Source organism: Mobula hypostoma, chromosome 17 (assembly GCF_963921235.1).
Source record: "Mobula hypostoma chromosome 17, sMobHyp1.1, whole genome shotgun sequence".
NCBI lineage: Eukaryota > Metazoa > Chordata > Chondrichthyes > Myliobatiformes > Myliobatidae > Mobula > Mobula hypostoma.
The window spans coordinates 23,335,409-23,355,565 of NC_086113.1; the positions used below are offsets into that span (position 1 = coordinate 23,335,409).

The following is a 20,157-nucleotide window of genomic DNA, read 5'->3' on the forward strand; positions in this document are numbered from 1 at the left end:
GCCGCTCTGCCCCGGATTCGGAACGGCTTTGCTTAAACACGGTGCATCGAGCAGCCGTTTGCAAGATGAGTTCTAAGGTGTCGGAAAAGCCTGAAAGAGTAAGGGTGTTACACTTAGCGTAAAACTATACATAATTAAGCGTTTCGATCGTGGTGAGCGAAGCAAGGACAAAGTGAGTTTGGCTTGTGGAAGTTGACGAAGATGATGTTGAAGAGGTTTTGGCATCCCATGACCAAGAACTGATAGATGAAGAGCTGATGCAATTGGAAGAGGAAAGGATAACAATTGAAACCGAATGCAGAAAGTGAAGCAACTGCATGAGATTTTCGCTGCAATGATAAAGTACGACTTTAATTTTGAAAGGGTACGTAGGTTTAGGGGTTATTTGCAGGATGGTTTGAGTGCTTGCAAACAACTGTGTGATAGAAAAATGCTCGAGGCTCAGCAGTCAGGCAAGCCTTCCACATCAGCCACAGCAGACGACGAACCTCGACCTTCGACATCGAGGCGGGCAGTCATAGGAGAAGCTGAGCTGCCTGCCCTGATCGACGATGAGATGACACCCCCGTGTCCCACCACCCCAACACCCGGGCCCTGGACAGATACTGTACCAATTTGCGAAGAATGCAGCAGTAGCCGGGGGGCACACAGCACATCTTAAAGAAAAAGCCGAAATAAACATGCTAATTAATTAGGTGCCGCCTAGCACGTAATTGTCGGCCCAGATCAGAGGCGATGCAATCGGCAATCGCCTCTGATCTGCGCCGACATTTACGTGCCGGGCAGCACCTAAATAATTAGCATGTTTATTTTGGCTTTTTTCTTAATGATGTGCTGTGTGCCTCCAGGCTACCGCTGTGTTCTTCGTGGCAATGTATCGGGTCGGTGGCCCGGAGGGTGGGGGCCACTGCACCACCCAGCCTGCGATGACTCAGTCTAACACACCATCATCAGTGTGCTCGGCGCTGTTTTCCCAATTCCGGTAAGTGATACTACACTGTACGTACATTATTTCTACTTTATATAGGCTGTGTATTTTTACGTGTTATTTGGTAGATTTGGTAGCTTAGTAGTTTAAAGGTTGCTGGAGAGCGCGTGTATGCCAACAGCGCTTGCGTGAGATTTTCGCTACGGAGATCTGTGCAGGCAATCGTTGTAGAGAAGTATTTCTACTTTATATAGGCTGTGTATTTATCATATCATTCCTGCTTTTACTATATGTTACTGTTATTTTAGGTTTCATGTGTTATTTGGCATGATTTGGTAGGTTATTTTTGGGTCTGCGAACGCTCACAAAATTTTCCCATATAAATAAATGGTAATTGCTTCTTCGCTTTACGACATTTCGGCTTACGAACCGTTTCATAGGAACGCTCTACCTTCGGATGGCGGGGGAAACCTGTATTCCGGCATTGTTGGGTGTACCTTCATCAGACTCAGTGCTCAGCTTTGGAAAACCCTCACTAAACCCCTCTAACTCTTTTACAACTAAAATATTGTGTGTAAGATTTAATAATGTACATGCCTTTGAGCAATTTCATTTCCAAAAGAAAAAAAAAATCTGCCTTTCTTAGTTTGGGAGTCAAGCAAAAAAAAATTCTTGAAGTTAATTTGCCTTAAGTATTTGTGCTCCCTTCACTCAGACATTTTTTAGAGTCATAGTGGATCGTTGTACCAAGTAGAGAAGTATTCCTTCAGGTACTATTACAATCAAAGCATAGATGTTCTCTATAAAGTGCCAACTACACTCTGTGTGAGAACATGTAAGAAAAAGGATTGCCATTAGAAAACTGAGCGTCATATATTCCTATTTTTAAAGGAACAAAACACCAAATGGTGCAAAAAATGACTTATTTCTAATATGGGCAGTGTGGGCATGCTATGTTGGCCCTGGAACGTGTGGCAACACTTGCACTCTGCCCCCAGAACATCCTTAGGTGTGTTTGTTGTTAACGCAAACAACACATTTCGTTGGATGTTAACATGTAGATGTGATAAATAAATCTGAATGTGTTGTTAGGATTAATATATTTTTAAAATCCTATTAACTATGTTTGACAGCAGGGAATCACAAGCCTCTTTGTGGTGATTCGGTTTATCTCTTGAAATGAATTCACAATTGGTTTAAGATATATACAGATTTAGTGAGGTTTAGGCGGGCTTTACACAGACAAATAAAACTTCTGTTAAATGTAATGTGCGTTCAAAAGTCCCACTTAGTAATTGTGTTACTTCACCCAAAGGTGGCAGCAGTGTTTCAGAAAGTCCAAAGAACATCTTTATGTTATGCAATTGTCAGTGAATTCACGGTTAATCTTTAGATAACTAAAACTTGTTTGGAATTCATGATGGTAATTTATAGTACAATTTGATACCCATTGCTTCATTTCCCAATCCACCCATCCACTTCACCACGCAATTGGACTTCATCTTTGCAAACCATTCCCATTTGATATTTTCTACAATGTAAATAATCTTGTTCCCAACTCCTTAACTACCAAGTTGTATTCAAAAAATATGAGGTATTAAGGCATTAATTTTCTGTTCCTTTTAGTAATTGATCATGTAATTAAGTGCATTCAGAGTAACAAAAACGGAGGTTGCAAGTCTGCTAATTGAATATTGTAAGTGTATCTTTCCTGAAAGTCAAAACTTGGTAATCAGCTCGTTCATGTTTTGGAACTTGTAGTTCATTTGCTTGGAAGTTGCAAAGTTAACATTGCAAAAAAAAAGCACGTTTATTTACTTGGCAAGTTCACCCAAAAGATTTCACAGAAAACTTTTTGAAACAAAAATTGATGTCGAGGTTCTGAACAGTTTATTAAAAGGGAGCTAAGTCTCAAAGAGGGCCGAAAGAGAACCTGAGAGCTTTTGGGAAAGAATTTCAGGGGTTAGGACCCAGAAAATCCAGAATTAGAGCACAAAGACCACCAGGGTATTTAAGGCTGAAGGAAATTGTGCAGATAAGAAAGTCAAGGATGGATCTCAAGTGGAGTGACATTCTCTCTCTGAGGCATTGAAGTTCACAAAGTTGACCTACCAATAAGATTTCCATTTCAAATCGCTGAAGAACAACCACTTTGACCTGCAGAAAAGAATAAAAAGACAATTTATGGACCATTACAAGTCTTTCATTGACTTTTTGCATGTGTGCAAGTAATCCAAACAGCAAAAGGTAACAAAATAATCAGCCAAGTTAGTTCATTGCAAATAAAGTGATTTATATGAGAAAGGAGAGCAGAAATAATATTTAAGTAATAGCATTGTATTTTAATGAGCAAGAAGATTTGAGGATTGGGAAGCGGACACTGGAGGAGGCAAATGGATGGGCTGCATTCTCATGTTTATTCATTTATTTTTTTCACTTTATTTTATTTATTAAAACATAAATCTTGGAGTGCAAAACCCGTGAGACTTCAATGACCAAGTCTTATTTACTACCTCCTCCCAAAATCTGATGTGAGAACTCATCAAGGCATCATGTCTGGTGAAGGAAAGATCAAAATATCTTTTAACTGTCCATAATTGCCAGAACTGACTCGCAGCCGTCTGACAGGATAGATTGGGATTGAAATGAAGTTTGGGGTTGGGAGAGAGGTGAATAAAAAGGGCAGTAGGCTGCTGTGTTTTTTTGGGAGTTGGAATCACACACATTCAGGAGTACCAGTGTTTCTTCTTGATGTATCTCTGTGGATTGGCTGGTTAGGCTCCTCCAGATGAGGGAAGAGTAATCCAGAGGTGCTATGTTGTGTCTGTCACTCAACAGGCTCTTAAAATTTACTACTGTGCCTAACTTAAGACCATAAGATATAGGAGCAGAATTAGGCCATTTGGTTCATCGATTCTGCTCTGCCATCCCACCATGGCTGGTCCAGTTTTCCTCAGTCCCTATCTCCTGCCTTTTCCCCATATACCTTTATACCCTGACCAATCAATAATCTATCAAACGCTGCCATAAATATACATAAAGACTTGGGCTCCACAGCTGCCTGTGCCAAAGAATTCCACAGATTCACCACTCTCTGGCTAAAGAAATAACTCCTCATCTCTGTTCTAAAAAGATGCCCCTCTATTCTGAGGCTGTGTCCTCTGGTCTTAGGCTCTCCCACCATAGGAAACATCCTCTCCACATCCACTCTGTCAATGCCTTTCACCATTCATATAACCATATAACAATTACAGCACGGAAACAGGCCATCTCGGCCCTTCTCTTACTCTCACCTAGTCCCACCGACCTGCACTCAGCCCATAACCCTCTATTCCTTTCCTGTCCATATATCTATCCAATTTAACTTTAAATGACAACATTGAACCTGCCTCAACCACTTCTGCTGGAAGCTCGTTCCACACAGCTAACACACTCTGAGTAAAGAAGTTCCCCCTCATGTTACCCCTAAACTTTTGCCCCTTAACTCTCAACTCATGTCCTCTTGTTTGAATCTCCCCCACTCTCAATGGAGAAAGCCTATCCACGTCAACTCTATCGGCGGGTGCTGCCAAGGCGGCCAGCGAGAACAAACTGGAGGAGAGGCTGTACTCGGTGCTGTCGCAAGATCGAAGAAGATGGAAGTGCATAGCCGCCAACCCCGGATTCGGGACGGCACCCACTGACTGGGTTCCCACAAAAGTAGTGGATACAGCCCAGTTCATCACGTGTAAATCATCCTACATCATTGAGCACATTTACTCAGAGTGCCGTTGCAGGAAAGCAACATCCATCATCAAGGACCTCCCACCATCCAGGCCGTGCTCTCTTCTCGTTACTGCTGTCAGGATGAAGATACAAGACCCTCAGAACCCGCACCACCAGGTTCAGGGATAGTTATTACCCCTCAACCTTCAGGCTCTTGTACCAGAGGGGATAACTTCACTCACCTCAACACTGAACTGTTCCCACAACCCATGGACTCGCTTTCAAGTACTCTTCTTTCACGTTCTTGATATTTATTTTTTATTTTATTATTGACCTGTTATTATTATTTCTATCTTTATCTCTTTGTATTTGCAGAGTTTTTATTTTGCACATTGGTTGTCGTGTGTCCTGTGGGTGTGGTGTTTCATTGATTCTGTTGTATTACTTGTATTTACTGTGATTGCCCACGATAAAATTAAGTTCAGGGTCGTTTATAGTGACGTGTATGTACTTTGATAATAAATTTACTTTGAACTGTCTACCTGTGATGTTACTGTCAGTGAACTATGCACTTGCATTCCCAGGTCCTTCTGTTTGATAAGCCACCCCAAGATTGTTGCACATCATTGTGTAAGTGTGGCAGTTCTGTGGGCAAAAACGCTTTGCTATTGAGAGAGGTCAGGTTAGAATGGCCAAATTGGTTCAAGATGACAGTAACTCATCTAACCTTGTGTTACAACAATGGTGTGCTGAAGTATATAGCAGCAGAAGACCATGAAAGTACACTCAGTGGCCACTTTATTAGATTCAAGTCGTACCTAATAAATTGGCCACTAGGTGGATGCCTTCTATTGTGAGAGTAATAAATGGTTCCCTTGTGCGATAAAATGAACGCCTGACCTCACAACCTACCTTTTTATGATCTTGCGCTTCGTTGTTTTCATGACCTGCACTTTCTCTGTAGCTGTTACACTTTAGTCTGCATTGTTATTTTGCCTTGTACTACCTGGATACGCTGTGTAATGATCCGATCTATATGAAGAGAATGCAAGACAAGCTTTTCACTGTACCTCAGTACACGTGATGATAGTAAACCAATTCTAATCCCATCGGTGGAATGCTCTAAGGAACCTGGAACTCGCAGGTACAAAGTTGATGTAACTTGGCTGGGTGAAGAATACTTTTATATAATTAGTTCTCATCTTTCTGTCTGCTGTTGCATTCTGTGGATCATATCTAGATCTTGCTCTTCTTCGCCCTCCCTTTGCTCCTTGACCAGCTGCCACTAGTCATTGTGAGTTGAGCTTGAATTTCTCAGTTACTCATTTCCCTGCTGCTACTAATCAAAATCTTCCTGATTTGTGCAGTTGCCTTGTATCCTGATTGCCTGGCTAGGTTTTGCTGTTGACACGTTCACTTGTCAACAATGCCTAAATGCTTTGTACGAAGTCCCTTGTAAACTTCGAATCGTAAGACCTTTGTGGCTTCCTGTCTAGTTGTTGAGAGCATTGGTCCGACAGTGTAGCCAGTTTATGCTCAATGTATTTCATTCCTCATCAAGCAGTTGCTGCAGATATACACTCAGTGCTCACTTTATTAGGTACACCTGTACACCTACTGGTTAATGCAAATATCTAATCAGCCAATCATGTAACAGCAACCCAGTGCATAAAAGCATGCAGCCATGGTCAAGAGGTTCATTTCCTCAGACTGAATATCAGAATGGGGAAAAATATGATCTAAGTGACTTTGACTTTAGAGTGATTGTTGGTGTCAGATGGGGTGGTTTCAGTATCTCAGGAACTGCTGATCTCATGGGGTTTTCACACACAGCATTCTCTAGAATTTACAAAGAATGGTGTGAGAAACAAAAAAAAACTTCCAGTGAGCCTTAGTTCTGTGGGCGAAAAAGCCTTGTTAGTGAGAGCGGTCAGAGGAGAATGGCCAAACTAGTTCAAGCTGACAGGGAAGATGGCAGTAACTCAAATAACCACGTGCTACAATAGTGGTATGCAGAAGAGCATCTCTGAACACACATCATATCAAACCTTGAAGTGAATAGGCAGCAGAAGTCTACAAACATGCACTGAGGTTGAGATATTGATGTGCATTGAAATTCCTAAACTTAGAGTTGCCAGTGCTGCCACATATCACAGTGCAAGTTAGGATAACTAATGATTTGAGGACTTCTTTGGAAATAATAGGGCAGAATATGCAATTATTGATAAAGCAATGATACCTACCACTGACCTTGAATGCTTTCTGCAACAAAGTAGACCAGAGGAGGTCTTCACTACTTCCAACATTCGTTGGTGTTGTCTTGGTCTCTAACACATGGGACATCAGCAAATCTGGCTGAGGATTTGACCATATTGAAGAGAGAAAAAAAAAACTTTTTTATTTTTCTCTTTAAACATCATATAGGGGAAGTAAAGTTTAGAAAATACACAGCAGGTTGAAAAAATTAAAACCTTTCTTTGGCATGTTTATGTAAGGGAATTAACAAAATATATCTTTAAAACATGTACGTAGACTTAAGACCATCTATGTTGCTAAGCAAGAGTTGTCCACCATAATGACCACTGACATCACATAATAAAACATGAGGTACCTGGTAGGATTAAATTTGTGTCGGTTCAAATGAACCCGTGTAATTTCTCTCTGTATATTTTTTCTTCTTTTGCTCTTTTGCAGTCCTTATTTATTTTCTTTAAATATATATATTCTAATTTTAATGTATAGTTTTTTATTAATATGGATTTCCCTGTACAACTGCTGCAAAACCACAAAATTTATGTCATATGCCAGTGATATTAAACCTGATTCTGATTTTCTTCTATTCCTGGGCTTCTTGATTAGCCAGGGCATCAAAGGGTATGGGGTGAAAGCAGGGGAGTGGAGATGACTGGAAGAATTGGATCAGCCCATGATTGAATGGTAGAGCAGAGTTGATGGGCCGAATGGCGTACTTCTGTTCCGACATCTTATGGTCTTATGGAGGAGAGACGGTATCATTTGATGCCATCTCTGAAGTTCTGTGTTGCACTATCTCATTTACTGCCAGCTTCATGAACTGATGGATGCAATGCCAGTAGTTTCAGTGTCATTACTGCTGTAAAATACAGGCCATTACTTTTGACAGAATTCTTATTTATCATGCGCTGCAATTAAATGAATGAATTTATTTCACGTTCTCATTGGTTGTGATTTCATCTGAAATACTCGCTCTAATTATTTCTAATTTTCTCATTGCAGCTTTTGAACAGACCAGTCATTACTAATTGTGCAAAAGAGCCTTTTTATTACTTTCCACTTTACTGGTCAGATTTGTCCATATCTTTATATGTGCTAATTGTTGCTTATCAAAATAGACCTCCTTTAAAAAAAATGTATGTGTTTTGTAATTCCCTTAAGAAATTTGAAATAATGTTTTAAAATTCATTACTTCTCACCGGCTCAGTAGGGTAGCCGACATAATCCAAGACCCCTATTATCTAGGGCATTCTCTCTCCTTCCAGCCCTCGCATCGGGCAGAAGAAACAAAGAGCCTGAAAGCATGTACCACGAGGCTCAAGGACGACTTCCACCTACCGTTATGAGACTGTTGAGTGGTCCTTGAGCGCAATGAGGTGGACTCTTGTCCTTGCAATCACTTCCATCATCACGGCCATGCAACCTTTTTGTTTGCCTGCATTATGTTTTCTCTAAAACTCATGTTTTATTTTGTATTCTGTTGCTGATTTCTCCCCTTTGTACTACCTTGTACGGATGTGATAAAACCTGAATAGATGACGCGCAAAAGAAGATTTTCACTGCACCTCGATTCGCGAAACGGTAATAATCCAATTAATATTGCTCTTTGAAAGTTTAAAAATGCTTTTGAATTCTAGCTGCTAAAAAATATAAGGAATAAATGTAGTTGTGGCCCGTACTGCACCTTAAGCTTATCTATTTTTTAAATCAAAGTGAGAAGATCTTAACTTAATTAAACTGATTGTCCAGAATGCCTGTGTCTGGTTGGGCTGTAATATAGGAAGGTGCCTCAGATTTACTCACTGAGCCAAGGGCCAAGTTCCTTTCTGGGTTTAACTCAGCTACGAGCCTCCTTCTATTTAGCTATCGAGTTATTTTGAGAAATATTGTTGAATGGAGGGGCCTGCTTATCAGTGAAAGGGCAGAGGATTCTGCCTTACAGTGAGGAATTTAGGGATGTCTCCATCAGCAGGTAGACATGATCTTGTGTTCTTTATGGCATGCCGCATATTTGACTGCCATCGGATTGCTGTAAGCACTTACTCCTGCAATATATGATTGTTAAGTCAGATGTTCTGGTCTGTCACTGTCTTCTCTGCCTCATCCCCTTATTCATTAACCTTTGACATCAGTGAAATCTGTTTATCTGCACCTTGATAAGAAATGTGGCAGACTGGCCCTCCACAACCACATTCACTTTCCACTCAACCAGTTCCAAGTAACAGCTGATACGTGAGGTACAGACTCTGGGATGAGGAAATGCATCGTTTTTCTGCGACCACGGGGAAATACTTGTTGCTGGAAGCAGTGGGATTGCAGCTAGTTTTCCTCCAGTCTTAGTTCGAGTCATGGAAAGAGGCTTTTCGGCCCAGCAGTTAGTTTAGAATAAGCAAATTCCTGAATTAAACCAGTATGCTTTTACACTCAAACTACCAAACATGGGTCTGTCTTGTATTTAATTGGAGAACATGGTGCTTTTCCAGTCGTTGAGCGTTAAGTGGTGTCAGCTGGAGGTACACAGGAGCTTTGGGTTTACCTGTGAACCCAAAATGAGTTAATAGTAAACAGTTTTACCTATCATCTCCTGTGTTCTACTCCTTCCCCAACCTCTTCCTTATTCTGACTTATGCCCCCTTCTTTTCTAGTGCTGATGAAGCACCTTGGCCCAAAACATTGACTGTAACAGATGCTGCCTGACCTTCTGAGTTCCTCCAGCACTTTGTGTGTGTTGCTAGTGGGAAGCCAGTCAGTCCAGGTGCTGACCTGCTCTTGTGCAGTAAAAGGAATATTTTGCACTTCACTTCCTTTTAGAGTTTTCCAAATCCTCTCATACGGCTTTGAGTTGTAGCAGTGCTGAACTAAAGAAAATACAGCAGCCATTTTGCGTAGATTCGATTTTCCCCAAAAAGAGCAATTAAACAATGACCAGATTACCTGATTTAGTAATGTTGATGGAGGGATAATTATTGACCATGATGCCGGGGAGAACTTCTTGCCTTTCTCAGAGATGTTCACTTAAGAAAACAGATGGAGGCTTTGTTTTAGCATGTAGCATGTACTGAAAGCTCATGCCTCCTTGGTGCTGCAGTAGAGTATCTGCATAGAATTTTGTACTCCAGTCCCTGGGCTGGGACTTGAACCAACAGCCTTCCAAGTCAAATATTTGGGTGCTGCTAATTGTACTGATGCTAACGCTGTATTTTTTTTTTGTTCAGCATTCTATGTAAATATAGCAGAATACTCTGTAACTTGTGTGCAGTTTCTACTTCCAGAAAGAGGTCAAACTAATATATCCACGAAGTGCTCCCCACTGATAGCTGAATGTGTCCTACTAAAAAAGGCTGGCATTAAATTCCCTGCAGATTTTGTTTTCAATGGTTGCTTTTAGAGTTGAACTAGATATGGAGGTGAAACCGAATTTGTAGGTCATTAGTGGCGCTACATTATTGTGAATGTAATCTTGTTGCAGCTGCTGTGCTATTATGGAAATTGTGAGATCCCTCACTGGAATTCTTCTCTGTAAGTTGCCTGAAGGTTGATTGAAGGTACAATTATAGGTGAAAAGTATATCTGGAATTTGGAAGAATGAATCTGATTGTAGCTTCAGGGTATTGCAGTTTTGAAAACTGCAAGAAATAATGGTGCATAAAGCTTAGCATATGAAGGATGATGATCAAGGTAGCAAACCCAGCAGGGTATACCAGACACAAGAGACTACCAGAGGAGCAGAGCAAGAAAAGCAAGTTAAGGGTGTGTTCTGAAAGACTTTGAAAAAATTGTAGCATCTTCATCACCCTGGGTGTCCTTAGCCCAATGACTGCTCAGAATGGAGAAACATTCATGATGACATTCAGCCCATTAATTGGGAAAACACACTGTAAAAACAATGGAAGACATACCCGCTACCTTGACAGCCACCTCAGTGTTTAAAAGTTCAAAGTAAGATTTATTATCAGAGTACATACATCTCACCGCATACAACCGAGATTCTTTTTCCTGTGGGCATCCTAAGCAAATCTATAGAATAGTAACTGCAAACTGGATCAATGAAAGAGCAAAAACTTGAAAGACAACAAACCGTTCAAATCCAAACATAAATAAATAGCAATAAATAACAAGAGCATGAAATAACAAGATAAAGAGTCCTTAAAGTGAGATCATTGGTTGTGGGAACATCTCTATAGATCCTTTTGTTCAAGAGCCTGATTGTTGATGGGTAGTAACCTCCTGCTGTACCTGTGGCAGAGTCTGCAGGTCCCAAGATGATCTCCTTAGACACCTTAGATCATGTAGAAAAAGAATGGATGCAAATTATCCATAGTCAGTCAAGGAAGATACCAGATACCAGATGCTGGGATCTGGTGCAAAAAGACAATGTAACGGAGGAACTCAACAGGTCAGGCAGCATCTGTGGAGGCAAAGGGATACAAGGTCATGACTGGAAATGTTGATAATCCCTTTACCTCCACAAAGTTTCCCCAGTAGACAGTATTTTTGCTCTACCCCAAGGGACTACCTATGATAATATACCAACAAAAGATAAGTTCTTAGTATTCCTGCCTTAGTGCTGCAATAGCCACAGACGGATTCTAAACAGAACTGTTCAAACTGAAACAAACTTTGATGTTTGACTTTTATTTGATTAAATTTATAGCCTGGCTTGGAACAAAACACTCTGACTGCCCTGTGCTAGGAAGAAGCTACTCATTTGAAGTTATGTAACTGCATTTACGATTTTAGATCGTGATTCTGAGCATTCTCAAATGTCAGATGGTTTTTATCTTGTAAGGCTGGAGGAATGCTGTAGTTGTGTTAAGGAAACAATTTTCCGTTTTAAGTGCCTGACGTCGACTGATTTCGAGATTTGAGTGCAGTAGGAACCTGTCATTGAGCTGGAATCCTAGAATGTGTATACCATTCAACTCATCACTTCCATGTTGGCCAGTGCAAGAGCTGTTTATGCCTATCCCACTTACCAGCTCTCAGTCTATTGCCTGGTAAGTTATGAATTTATCCAAGTGCTCAGGTTTGGAGAGAAGATAGTGGCCATTCTTTTTCTTTCATATGCTGTGGGTTTTGCTGCAGCATTTTATTTCTAATCACCTGTTGCTCTATTAAGCTGTTTTTTTTTGCTGTAAATTCTGGAAATTCTATTAATCAAGTAATCTCATCTCCCTCCTCTGTTGATCTAGCAGCCATGTTATCTGTTCAGACCATTTACTGAGGGGTTGAGTTCCATAATCTGGTTGTGTTCTGACTGAAGATGATTCATTCTTTTCATTTTTGTTAACCATCTTATACTAAGGACTTCTGGTTTCGCTGTTTCCATTTGTGGAAATGCTGTTGAAGGAATTTGATTGCTGAATATGGCATAAATTCTTTCCCTTGTGTAATCTTCTGAAATTTAGTTCTACTGACATCAGGGACTTCACAAAAGCTTATTTCACTCTGGGAATCTTTGCCTATCCTTATCAAACCCTTAGATAATGTAGACCTCAGTTCTACAACGACAAGTTTCTTTGTTCCTGTCCAGCAAAACCGTTATTTACCATAGCAACAAACGTCTGCTGGAAGAACTCTGCGGGGTGAGAGGCATCTGTGGGAGGAAAGGATTTGTTGATGTTTGGGTGCTGTCTTATTGCTGAGTTCCAAACTGAAACATTAACAATTCCTTTCCTCCCACAGATACTGCTTGACCACTAAGTTCTCGCATCAGATTGTTTGTTGCTCCATACTCTAGCATCTGCAGTCTCTTGTGTCTCTGGCAGCCTTCATTGGGTCCTTTGGATATAGTGCTCAAAACATCTCACTTCTCTGAACAGAGGTTGGGCTTGCAGTTCGGACATTAAAATGGCTTGATAGCAAATTAAAGTTTGGTCTTGGACTTCCATTCTTTCAGAGTTTTCCAACAATCAGACACTGCACCTTCTGCATGTAGTGAACACATCAGCCTTGGCTATTGTATTGGACACCTGGGCAACAGCTTTCTGTCTGAAAGAACATAGGACATCATTGCTTTTTTAATTTTTATTTATTTAGAGTTACACCACACTGTCCAGCAATCCCTGAAAACCCTGAATTAACCCTAACGTTATCATGAGACAATTTACAATGCCCAGTTAACCTACCTGGTATATCTTTGGATTGTGGGAGAAAACCAGAGTAACTGAGAAAATCTGTGGGTTCCATGGGGAGGACGTACAGTTTTCTTGCAGGGGATGCTGGGATTGAACTCTGAACTCCAGTGACCCTGAGCTGTAATAGCTTCGTGCTAACCACTACACTACCATGGCACTCCAATCTAATCTTCTCAAGGTTGATATCTCCGACTCAATCCAAAGTGAAACATGCTATCATTTGCTCACTCAAATTCCAGTCTATTTACGTTTAGCAGAAGGATTATGATTAGCTGAATTGAAAGTTGAAATTTATTTTCTTTTCAGGTACCAGAAGCTGTGGAAGAGTTACGTTAAATTGAGGCATCTACTAGCAAATAGTCCAAAGGTCAAGCAAGCAGATAAGCAGAAACTGGCTCAGCGAGAGGTGAGATGTGCTTTCTCTCAGTTTCTCTTAACACTGGTTAACCTCACCTGGTGTATGGCTTCAAATTCCATAGTGTGCAAGTGGGTGCTACAGTTTTATTGAATCTATTTCATGATGAAGATTCTACTTTATAATAAAAGGGTAACGTTGAATAATACTGAACCTGCTGGCAATAAAATTAGATTGCAGTGGGTACTGGTTCCCTTATACATCCCATAGATGCAAATTCTTTGTCTTGAGGGTAGTGGCCTTTTCTCTGTACAGCATTCATCCCACAAGGGTGTGACAATCTTCAAAGATTCGAAGTACATTTGTTAGCAGGGTATGTATGCAATATACAACCCTGAGATTCATCTTCCCCACAGACAGCCATGAAACAAAGAAAACCATGAAACCATTCAAAGAAAAGTATCAAACCCTCTGCCCCATTCGCAAAAATAAAACAAATTGCACAAACGGCAACAAAAAAACAAGCGAAAAACACAGAACCTTAAGATCAATCCCTCCTACGTAACCTTCGAGTTTCTATCATACATGATAGAAAGCTTCAGCTTTCCTAAGCTCTGTCGACTCAGATGAGTAAAGACATACTTTTTCCTACGTTTCACTATTGCAGTGATTTTTAACAATGTAAAGGCCTTGTAAGTTACTGCAAAGAGTAAAGTATAATGTAATGATCTTTGACTGAGGGTGATGTTTGCACTATTGTAAAGCAAAAGAAAGAACATAAAGGCAGAAGCCGTCACTAGCTGGAGCATAAGTACTTCCTTCGCCTTTGTGTCATTGCATGTGGTCTAGATCCAAACAAAGCTGGAAGCTAAGCCGTGGGTTCTCGGACAAGGTTTTTCAGCAGAATGACCAGAATGGATGGAGTTTTCTGTCACGTTCAAAGGAGACAATGCTGAAGGCACTGGAGTAATTGTCAGCTGCAGAATAGCATGGTGTTCAAAGATGATCATTTGGGAGCTTGGCAATTAGATACAGCAAGCAATCAGCAAGGAAAATAATATGTTGGCTTCACTTGCAAAAATATTTGAATACAAGACCAGAGCTGTCTTCCTCTGAATGTCTAGTGACCTGGTGAAACTGCATGGGTATACCGCGTACGGTGCTCCCGATGTGAGTCGGCTGGGGTGATATACTGCGTCCGGTGCTCCTGATGTGGCCTTCTATATATTGCTGAGACCCGACGCAGACTGGGAGATCATTTCGCTGAACACCTACGCTGTATCCGCCAGAGAAAACAGGATCTCCCAGTGACCACATATTTTAATTCCACGTCCCATTCCCATTCTGATATGTCTATCCATGGCCTCCTCTACTGTAAAGATGAAGCCACACTCAGGTTGGAGGAACAACACCTTATGTTCCATCTGGGTAGCCTCCAACCTGATGGCATGAACATTGACTTCTCAAACTTCCGCTAATGCCCCACCTCTCCCTCGTACCCCATCCGTTATTTATTTATATACACACATTCTTTTTCTCTCTCTCCTTTTTCTCCCTCTGTCCCTCTCACTATACCCCTTGCCCATCCTCTGGGTTTTCCCCCCCTCCCCCTTTTCTTTCTCCCTAGGCCTCCTGTCCCATGATCCTCTCATATCCCTTTTGCCAATCAACTGTCCACCTCTTGGCTCCATCCGTCCCCCACCTGTCTTCTCCTATCATTTTGGATCTCCCCCTCCCCCTCCCACTTTCAAATCTCTTACCAGCTCTTCCTTCAGTTAGTCCTGACGAAGGGTCTCGGCCCGAAACGTCGACTGTACCTCTTCCTAGAGATGCTGCCTGGCCTGCTGCGTTCACCAGTGACTTTTATGTGTGCTCCATGGGGAATATTGTCTATAGTTTGATTGCCCTACCTGAGAATGGGTATATTGTCAGTAGAGGACTGCAACAGAAGTTCACCAAATGGATTTCTGGACTGGTAGGCTTGGCACATGAGAAAAAAAATGAAGCAGATTGCATCTGTGTTCTAAAGTTTTGAAAAATGATTTAAAGTTCAAAGTAAATTTCTTATCGCAGATATGTCACCACATGCAACCCTGAGATTCATTTTCTTGCAGGCAATTACAGTAAATCCAAAGAAACACAATAAAATCAATGAAAGGCTGCACCCAACAAGACGGACAAACAACCAATGTGCAAATACAAAAAGAAAATAAACAAAACAGCATAAATAAATAAGCAATAGATTCATTGAAACATGCGAATAAAATCTTACTGGACTTGACACTAGGTGAGAGTTTGATTTTTTCTTCCTGCGGCTGAGGTATCTAGAACTGTGGATTATACTGTCAAAATTAGGGCTGCTGTTGAACATAGGAACATAAGAAATAGGAGCAGGAATAGGCCATCTGGCCCATTGAGCCTGCTCTACCATTCAATAAGGTCATGGCTGATCTGCATGGATTCATCTCCATCTACCTGCCTTTTCCCCATACCCTTTAATTCCCCTACTATGCAAAACTCTATCCAACATTGTCTTAGATATACTTATTGAGGTAGCCTCCACTGCTTCATTGGACAGAGAATTCCACAGATCATTCACCCTCTGGGAAAAGCAGTTCCTCCTCATCTTCATCCTAAATCTTCTCCCCCAAATCTTGAGACTATGTCCCCTAGTTCTAGTCTCACCTATCAGTGGAAACAAATTTCCTGCCTCCATCTTATCGATCCCTTCCATAATTTTATATGTTTCTATAAGATCTCCTCTTATTCCTCTGAATTCCAGTGAGTTCAGCCCGAGGTGACTCAATCTCTCCTCGTAGTCACACCCCCTCATCTCTGGAATCAACCTGGTGAATCTCCTCTGCACCGCCTCCAAAGCCGGTATATCCTTCCTCAAGTAAGGAGACCAGAACTGCACGCAGTACTCGCAGTACCGTGTTTAGTTGCAGCATAACCTCCTTGCTCTTAAATTCAATCCCTCTAGCAGTGAAGGGCACCATCCCATTTGCCTTCTTGATAGCCTGCTGCACCTGCACACCAACCTTTTATGATTCATGCACAAACACTCCCAAATCCCTCTGCACAGCAGCATGGTGCAATTTTTTATAATTTAAATAATAATCTGCTCTTCCATTTTTCTTACCAAAGTGGATGACCTTGCATTTACCAACATTGTACTCCATCTGCCAGACCCTTGCCCACTCACTTAGCCTATCTATATCTCTATGCAGACTCTCCGTATCTTCTGAACCATTCGCTTTTAAATACTGATTTAGTATCATCAGCAACTTCGGTACAGTACACTCGGTCCCCTCTTCGAGATCGTTAATGTTTATCATGAACAGTTGTGGGCCCAGCACCGATCCCTACAGCACACCGCTCATCACTGATTGCCAACCAGAGTAACACCCATGTATCCCAACTCTCTTCTTTCCAATCTTCTTCCTCTATCCATGCATCGCCCCCAACTCTATGCATCCTTATTTTATGGATAAGTCTTTTATGCAGCACCTTATCGAACACCTTCTGGAAATCCAAGTAAATAACGTCCATCTGTTCCCCTCTATCCACTGCGCTCATTACATCCTCAAAAAAGTCCAAAAAGTTTGTCGAACGGGACTTGGCTGAATCCATGGTGCGCCTGCCTGATGGATCCATTTCTTTCCAGATGCCTCGCTATTTCTTCTTTAATGACAACTTCAAGCATTTTCCCAACAGATGTTAAACTAACTGGTCTATAGTTACCTGTCTTTTGCCTGCATCCTTTTTTGAACAGTGGTGTGACATTCGCCATCTTCCAATCTGCTGGGACCTGCCCAGAATCCAGAGACTTTTGGTAAATTATCACCAAAACCTCTACAATAACTTCTACCATTTCTTGAAGTACCTTGGGATGCATTCCATCAGGATTGGGAGACTTATCTATCGTCCGGCCCACAAGTTTGCTCAACACTATCTCTTTAGTGATAGCTATTGTATCGAGGTCCTCACCTCTCATCACAAGGGCATCTCTCTTTGGCATGTTGGACGTGTCTTCCATCGTGAAAACCGACACAAAAATAGTAATTCAAAGCCTTTGCCATTTCATCATTACCCAATATCAATTCTCCCTTCTCGTCCTCCAAGGGACATACATTCACTTTAGCCACCCTTTTCCGCTTTCTATAATGATAAAAACTTTTACTATCTGTTTTCATGTTTTGTGCTGGTTTATTTTCATAATCTATCTTCCCTTTCTTTATTGCTTGCTTAGTGGTTCTTTGTTGCTTTTTAAATTTTTCCCAATCTTCCAGTTTCCCATTACTCTTGGCGACTTAGTACACGTGAGCTTTTAATTTGATGCCTTCTTTTATTTCCTTAGTTATCCAAGGCTGGCTCTCGCCACCCTTATTGGCCTTGCTTTTAATTGGAATATACTTCTGTTGAGCACCATGAAAAATCTCTTTGTAAGTGTTCCATTGTTCCTCAACCGTACACCACCGTAGAGCTTGTGCTCCCAGTCTACACAAGCCAAAACCTCTAATGTGGTCTCCATTATTTAGATAAAGTACACTGGTTTTCGATCGAACTATTGCACCCTCCATTTGTATGAGAAACAATCAGTCAGTCTTTTCAAGAGGATCCCTAACTACAAGATTACTGCTTTTACCTTTCTCATTGCACAGGACCAGATCTAAGGTTGCATATTGATACCGAGGAGGCAGTAAAATTTTGGAGATATCACTTGAAGAGGGCTGTGGAGGCTTGGACACTATTTTCAATGCTATTTTGAATGGTGGAACAACCATGAGGGGACAATGGCCTGTTTTTGCTTTTTCTTAAACTTTTGCATGGGAGATGGGACATGTGAGTGCTGAGGAAGAAAAAAGTGGTCAGAAGTGGCCTCACTAGTCATGGAGGCTGTATTAACAGCTGACATACTAACCCTTTAAGAAGTACAGTTGCCTGATTTATACAATTCTGCTTGAATATATTTATCCTTGGAAGGCAATGAAAAATATATTTTGTTTGTCACAGAAGCCATAAACCTTGTTAGAAAGGAAACTGTTTGCAGGCTGCTCACAGGGGACTAAAATAGATTTGTCGCTTGTTTTATGTTTGAACAAATAATTAAATGTGTAGTAGAGGAAAGCAAGACAATTGCATCTAATTGTACTTTCTAAAATATTGTGCACAGCCCAAGCAGAATATTGTGCACTGCCAGACACTGGGGAGTTCAAAACAAAAGGGAAAAGTCAAATAATTTTTTAATCAAGCTTATTTCACGTCATTTTGGATATATCAGTCCTGTAATTTCTTTAGACTTCATCTATGATGAAAGAGCCATAATATTTGCTGAGAACCTTAATATAACCTTTCAGAAAATAAACTGTTTTTGGAGTCCAAGCTAATGCTTCTGCCAAAATGCAATTTTGCGATGCTTGACATCATCTGTTTTCCATTAGTTTACTGAAGTGATCACTTTAGCATTTTAGTGCATTAACCAGATAAATGAACTTTTACCAAGATACTTTGAATCTCCAAGCAAATTGTAGGGGACAAGATTAGATCATATTGAATTGATGAGAATAGAGAATGAAAAGGCTGCGTGCATCTTAATCATCTGTTGTATTAACTTGCGAGCTTGGTTATTTTTAGAGTCCTGGCTTTAGAGCACCTGAATGGGGCAGTGTTTAAGACATGCATCTTTATCACTATCAACCCTTGCTCATTGTAGAAGCTCAAATGTTCTGCAGGCTAGTTAGCAACTGAAGGGCACATTTGTTGCACAAGCTATGGAGTTTAAATTCATACCAGGTGGCATTGTAATTAGTACTGCATGCAGTCAAAGTCAAAGTAAATTTATTATCGAAGTACGTGTATGTCACCATATCCTTGCTTGAGATTCACATTCTTGCAGGCCTTATAGGAAGTTAAAGAAATTTTAAAAAATTATGAAAATCCATACGCAAAGACAAGCAAGCAACCAATGTGCAGAAAAAGACAAATTGTGAAAATCAGAATAAATAAATAATACTAAGAATGTGAGTTATGGCATGCTTGAATGTGAGTGTGTAGGTTGTGGAATCAGTTCGGTGTTGAGGTGAGTGAAGTAATCCACGCTGGTTCTGAAGGGTAATAACTGTTCCTGAGCCTGGTGGTGTGGGTCCTGAGGCTCCTGTGCCTCCTTCCCGATGGCAGTAGTGAGAAGAGGGCATGACCTGGATGGTGGGGGTCCTTGATGATGGATGCTGGTATCTTGTGGCAGTGCTCCTTGTAAATGTGCTCAATGGCTTTCTTTACTGTGGACGCAAAAATTATTAAAACTTAATGAAAAAATTTCTGTGGAACGTAAAAAGTGCTAAGCTTTGTTTGTTCATTGAAAATATGTAGCCTGCAGATGCATTTGCTTAGCATTATTAATTTAGGTTTGATTTTATGTCTATTCTAAAATATATACTATTGTCCAAATAATGTTTGGTTCAATATGAAATAGCAGTAACATACTTGCTTTCCGAAAAAAGCAGACTTTATTTATATTCAAACAACAGGATTTCTGCGGATGCTGGAAATTCAAGCAACACACATCAAAGTTACTGGTGAACGCAGCAAGCCAGGCAGCATCTGTAGGAAGAGGTGCAGTTGACGTTTCAGGCCGAGACCCTTCGTCAGGACTGATGAAGGGTCTCGGCCTGAAACGTCGACTGCACCTCTTCCTACAGATGCTGCCTGGCCTGCTGCGTTCACCAGCAACTTTGATGTGTGTTGCTTTATTTATATTGCCCTGTTAACATCGCAAT

At 40.9% G+C, this 20,157-nt stretch overlaps 1 protein-coding gene across 1 annotated transcript in view; it reads left to right on the forward strand.

Moving 5' to 3' along the window:
* The window catches only part of drosha (drosha ribonuclease III), a 168,906-nt gene that overhangs the window by 47,085 nt on the left and 101,664 nt on the right, over positions 1-20,157 (forward strand). The window contains exon 15 of the mRNA XM_063069658.1: positions 13,330-13,429. Within this exon, the coding sequence (XP_062925728.1) occupies positions 13,330-13,429 (100 nt within the window). The remainder of the gene's footprint in view (positions 1-13,329; positions 13,430-20,157) is intronic.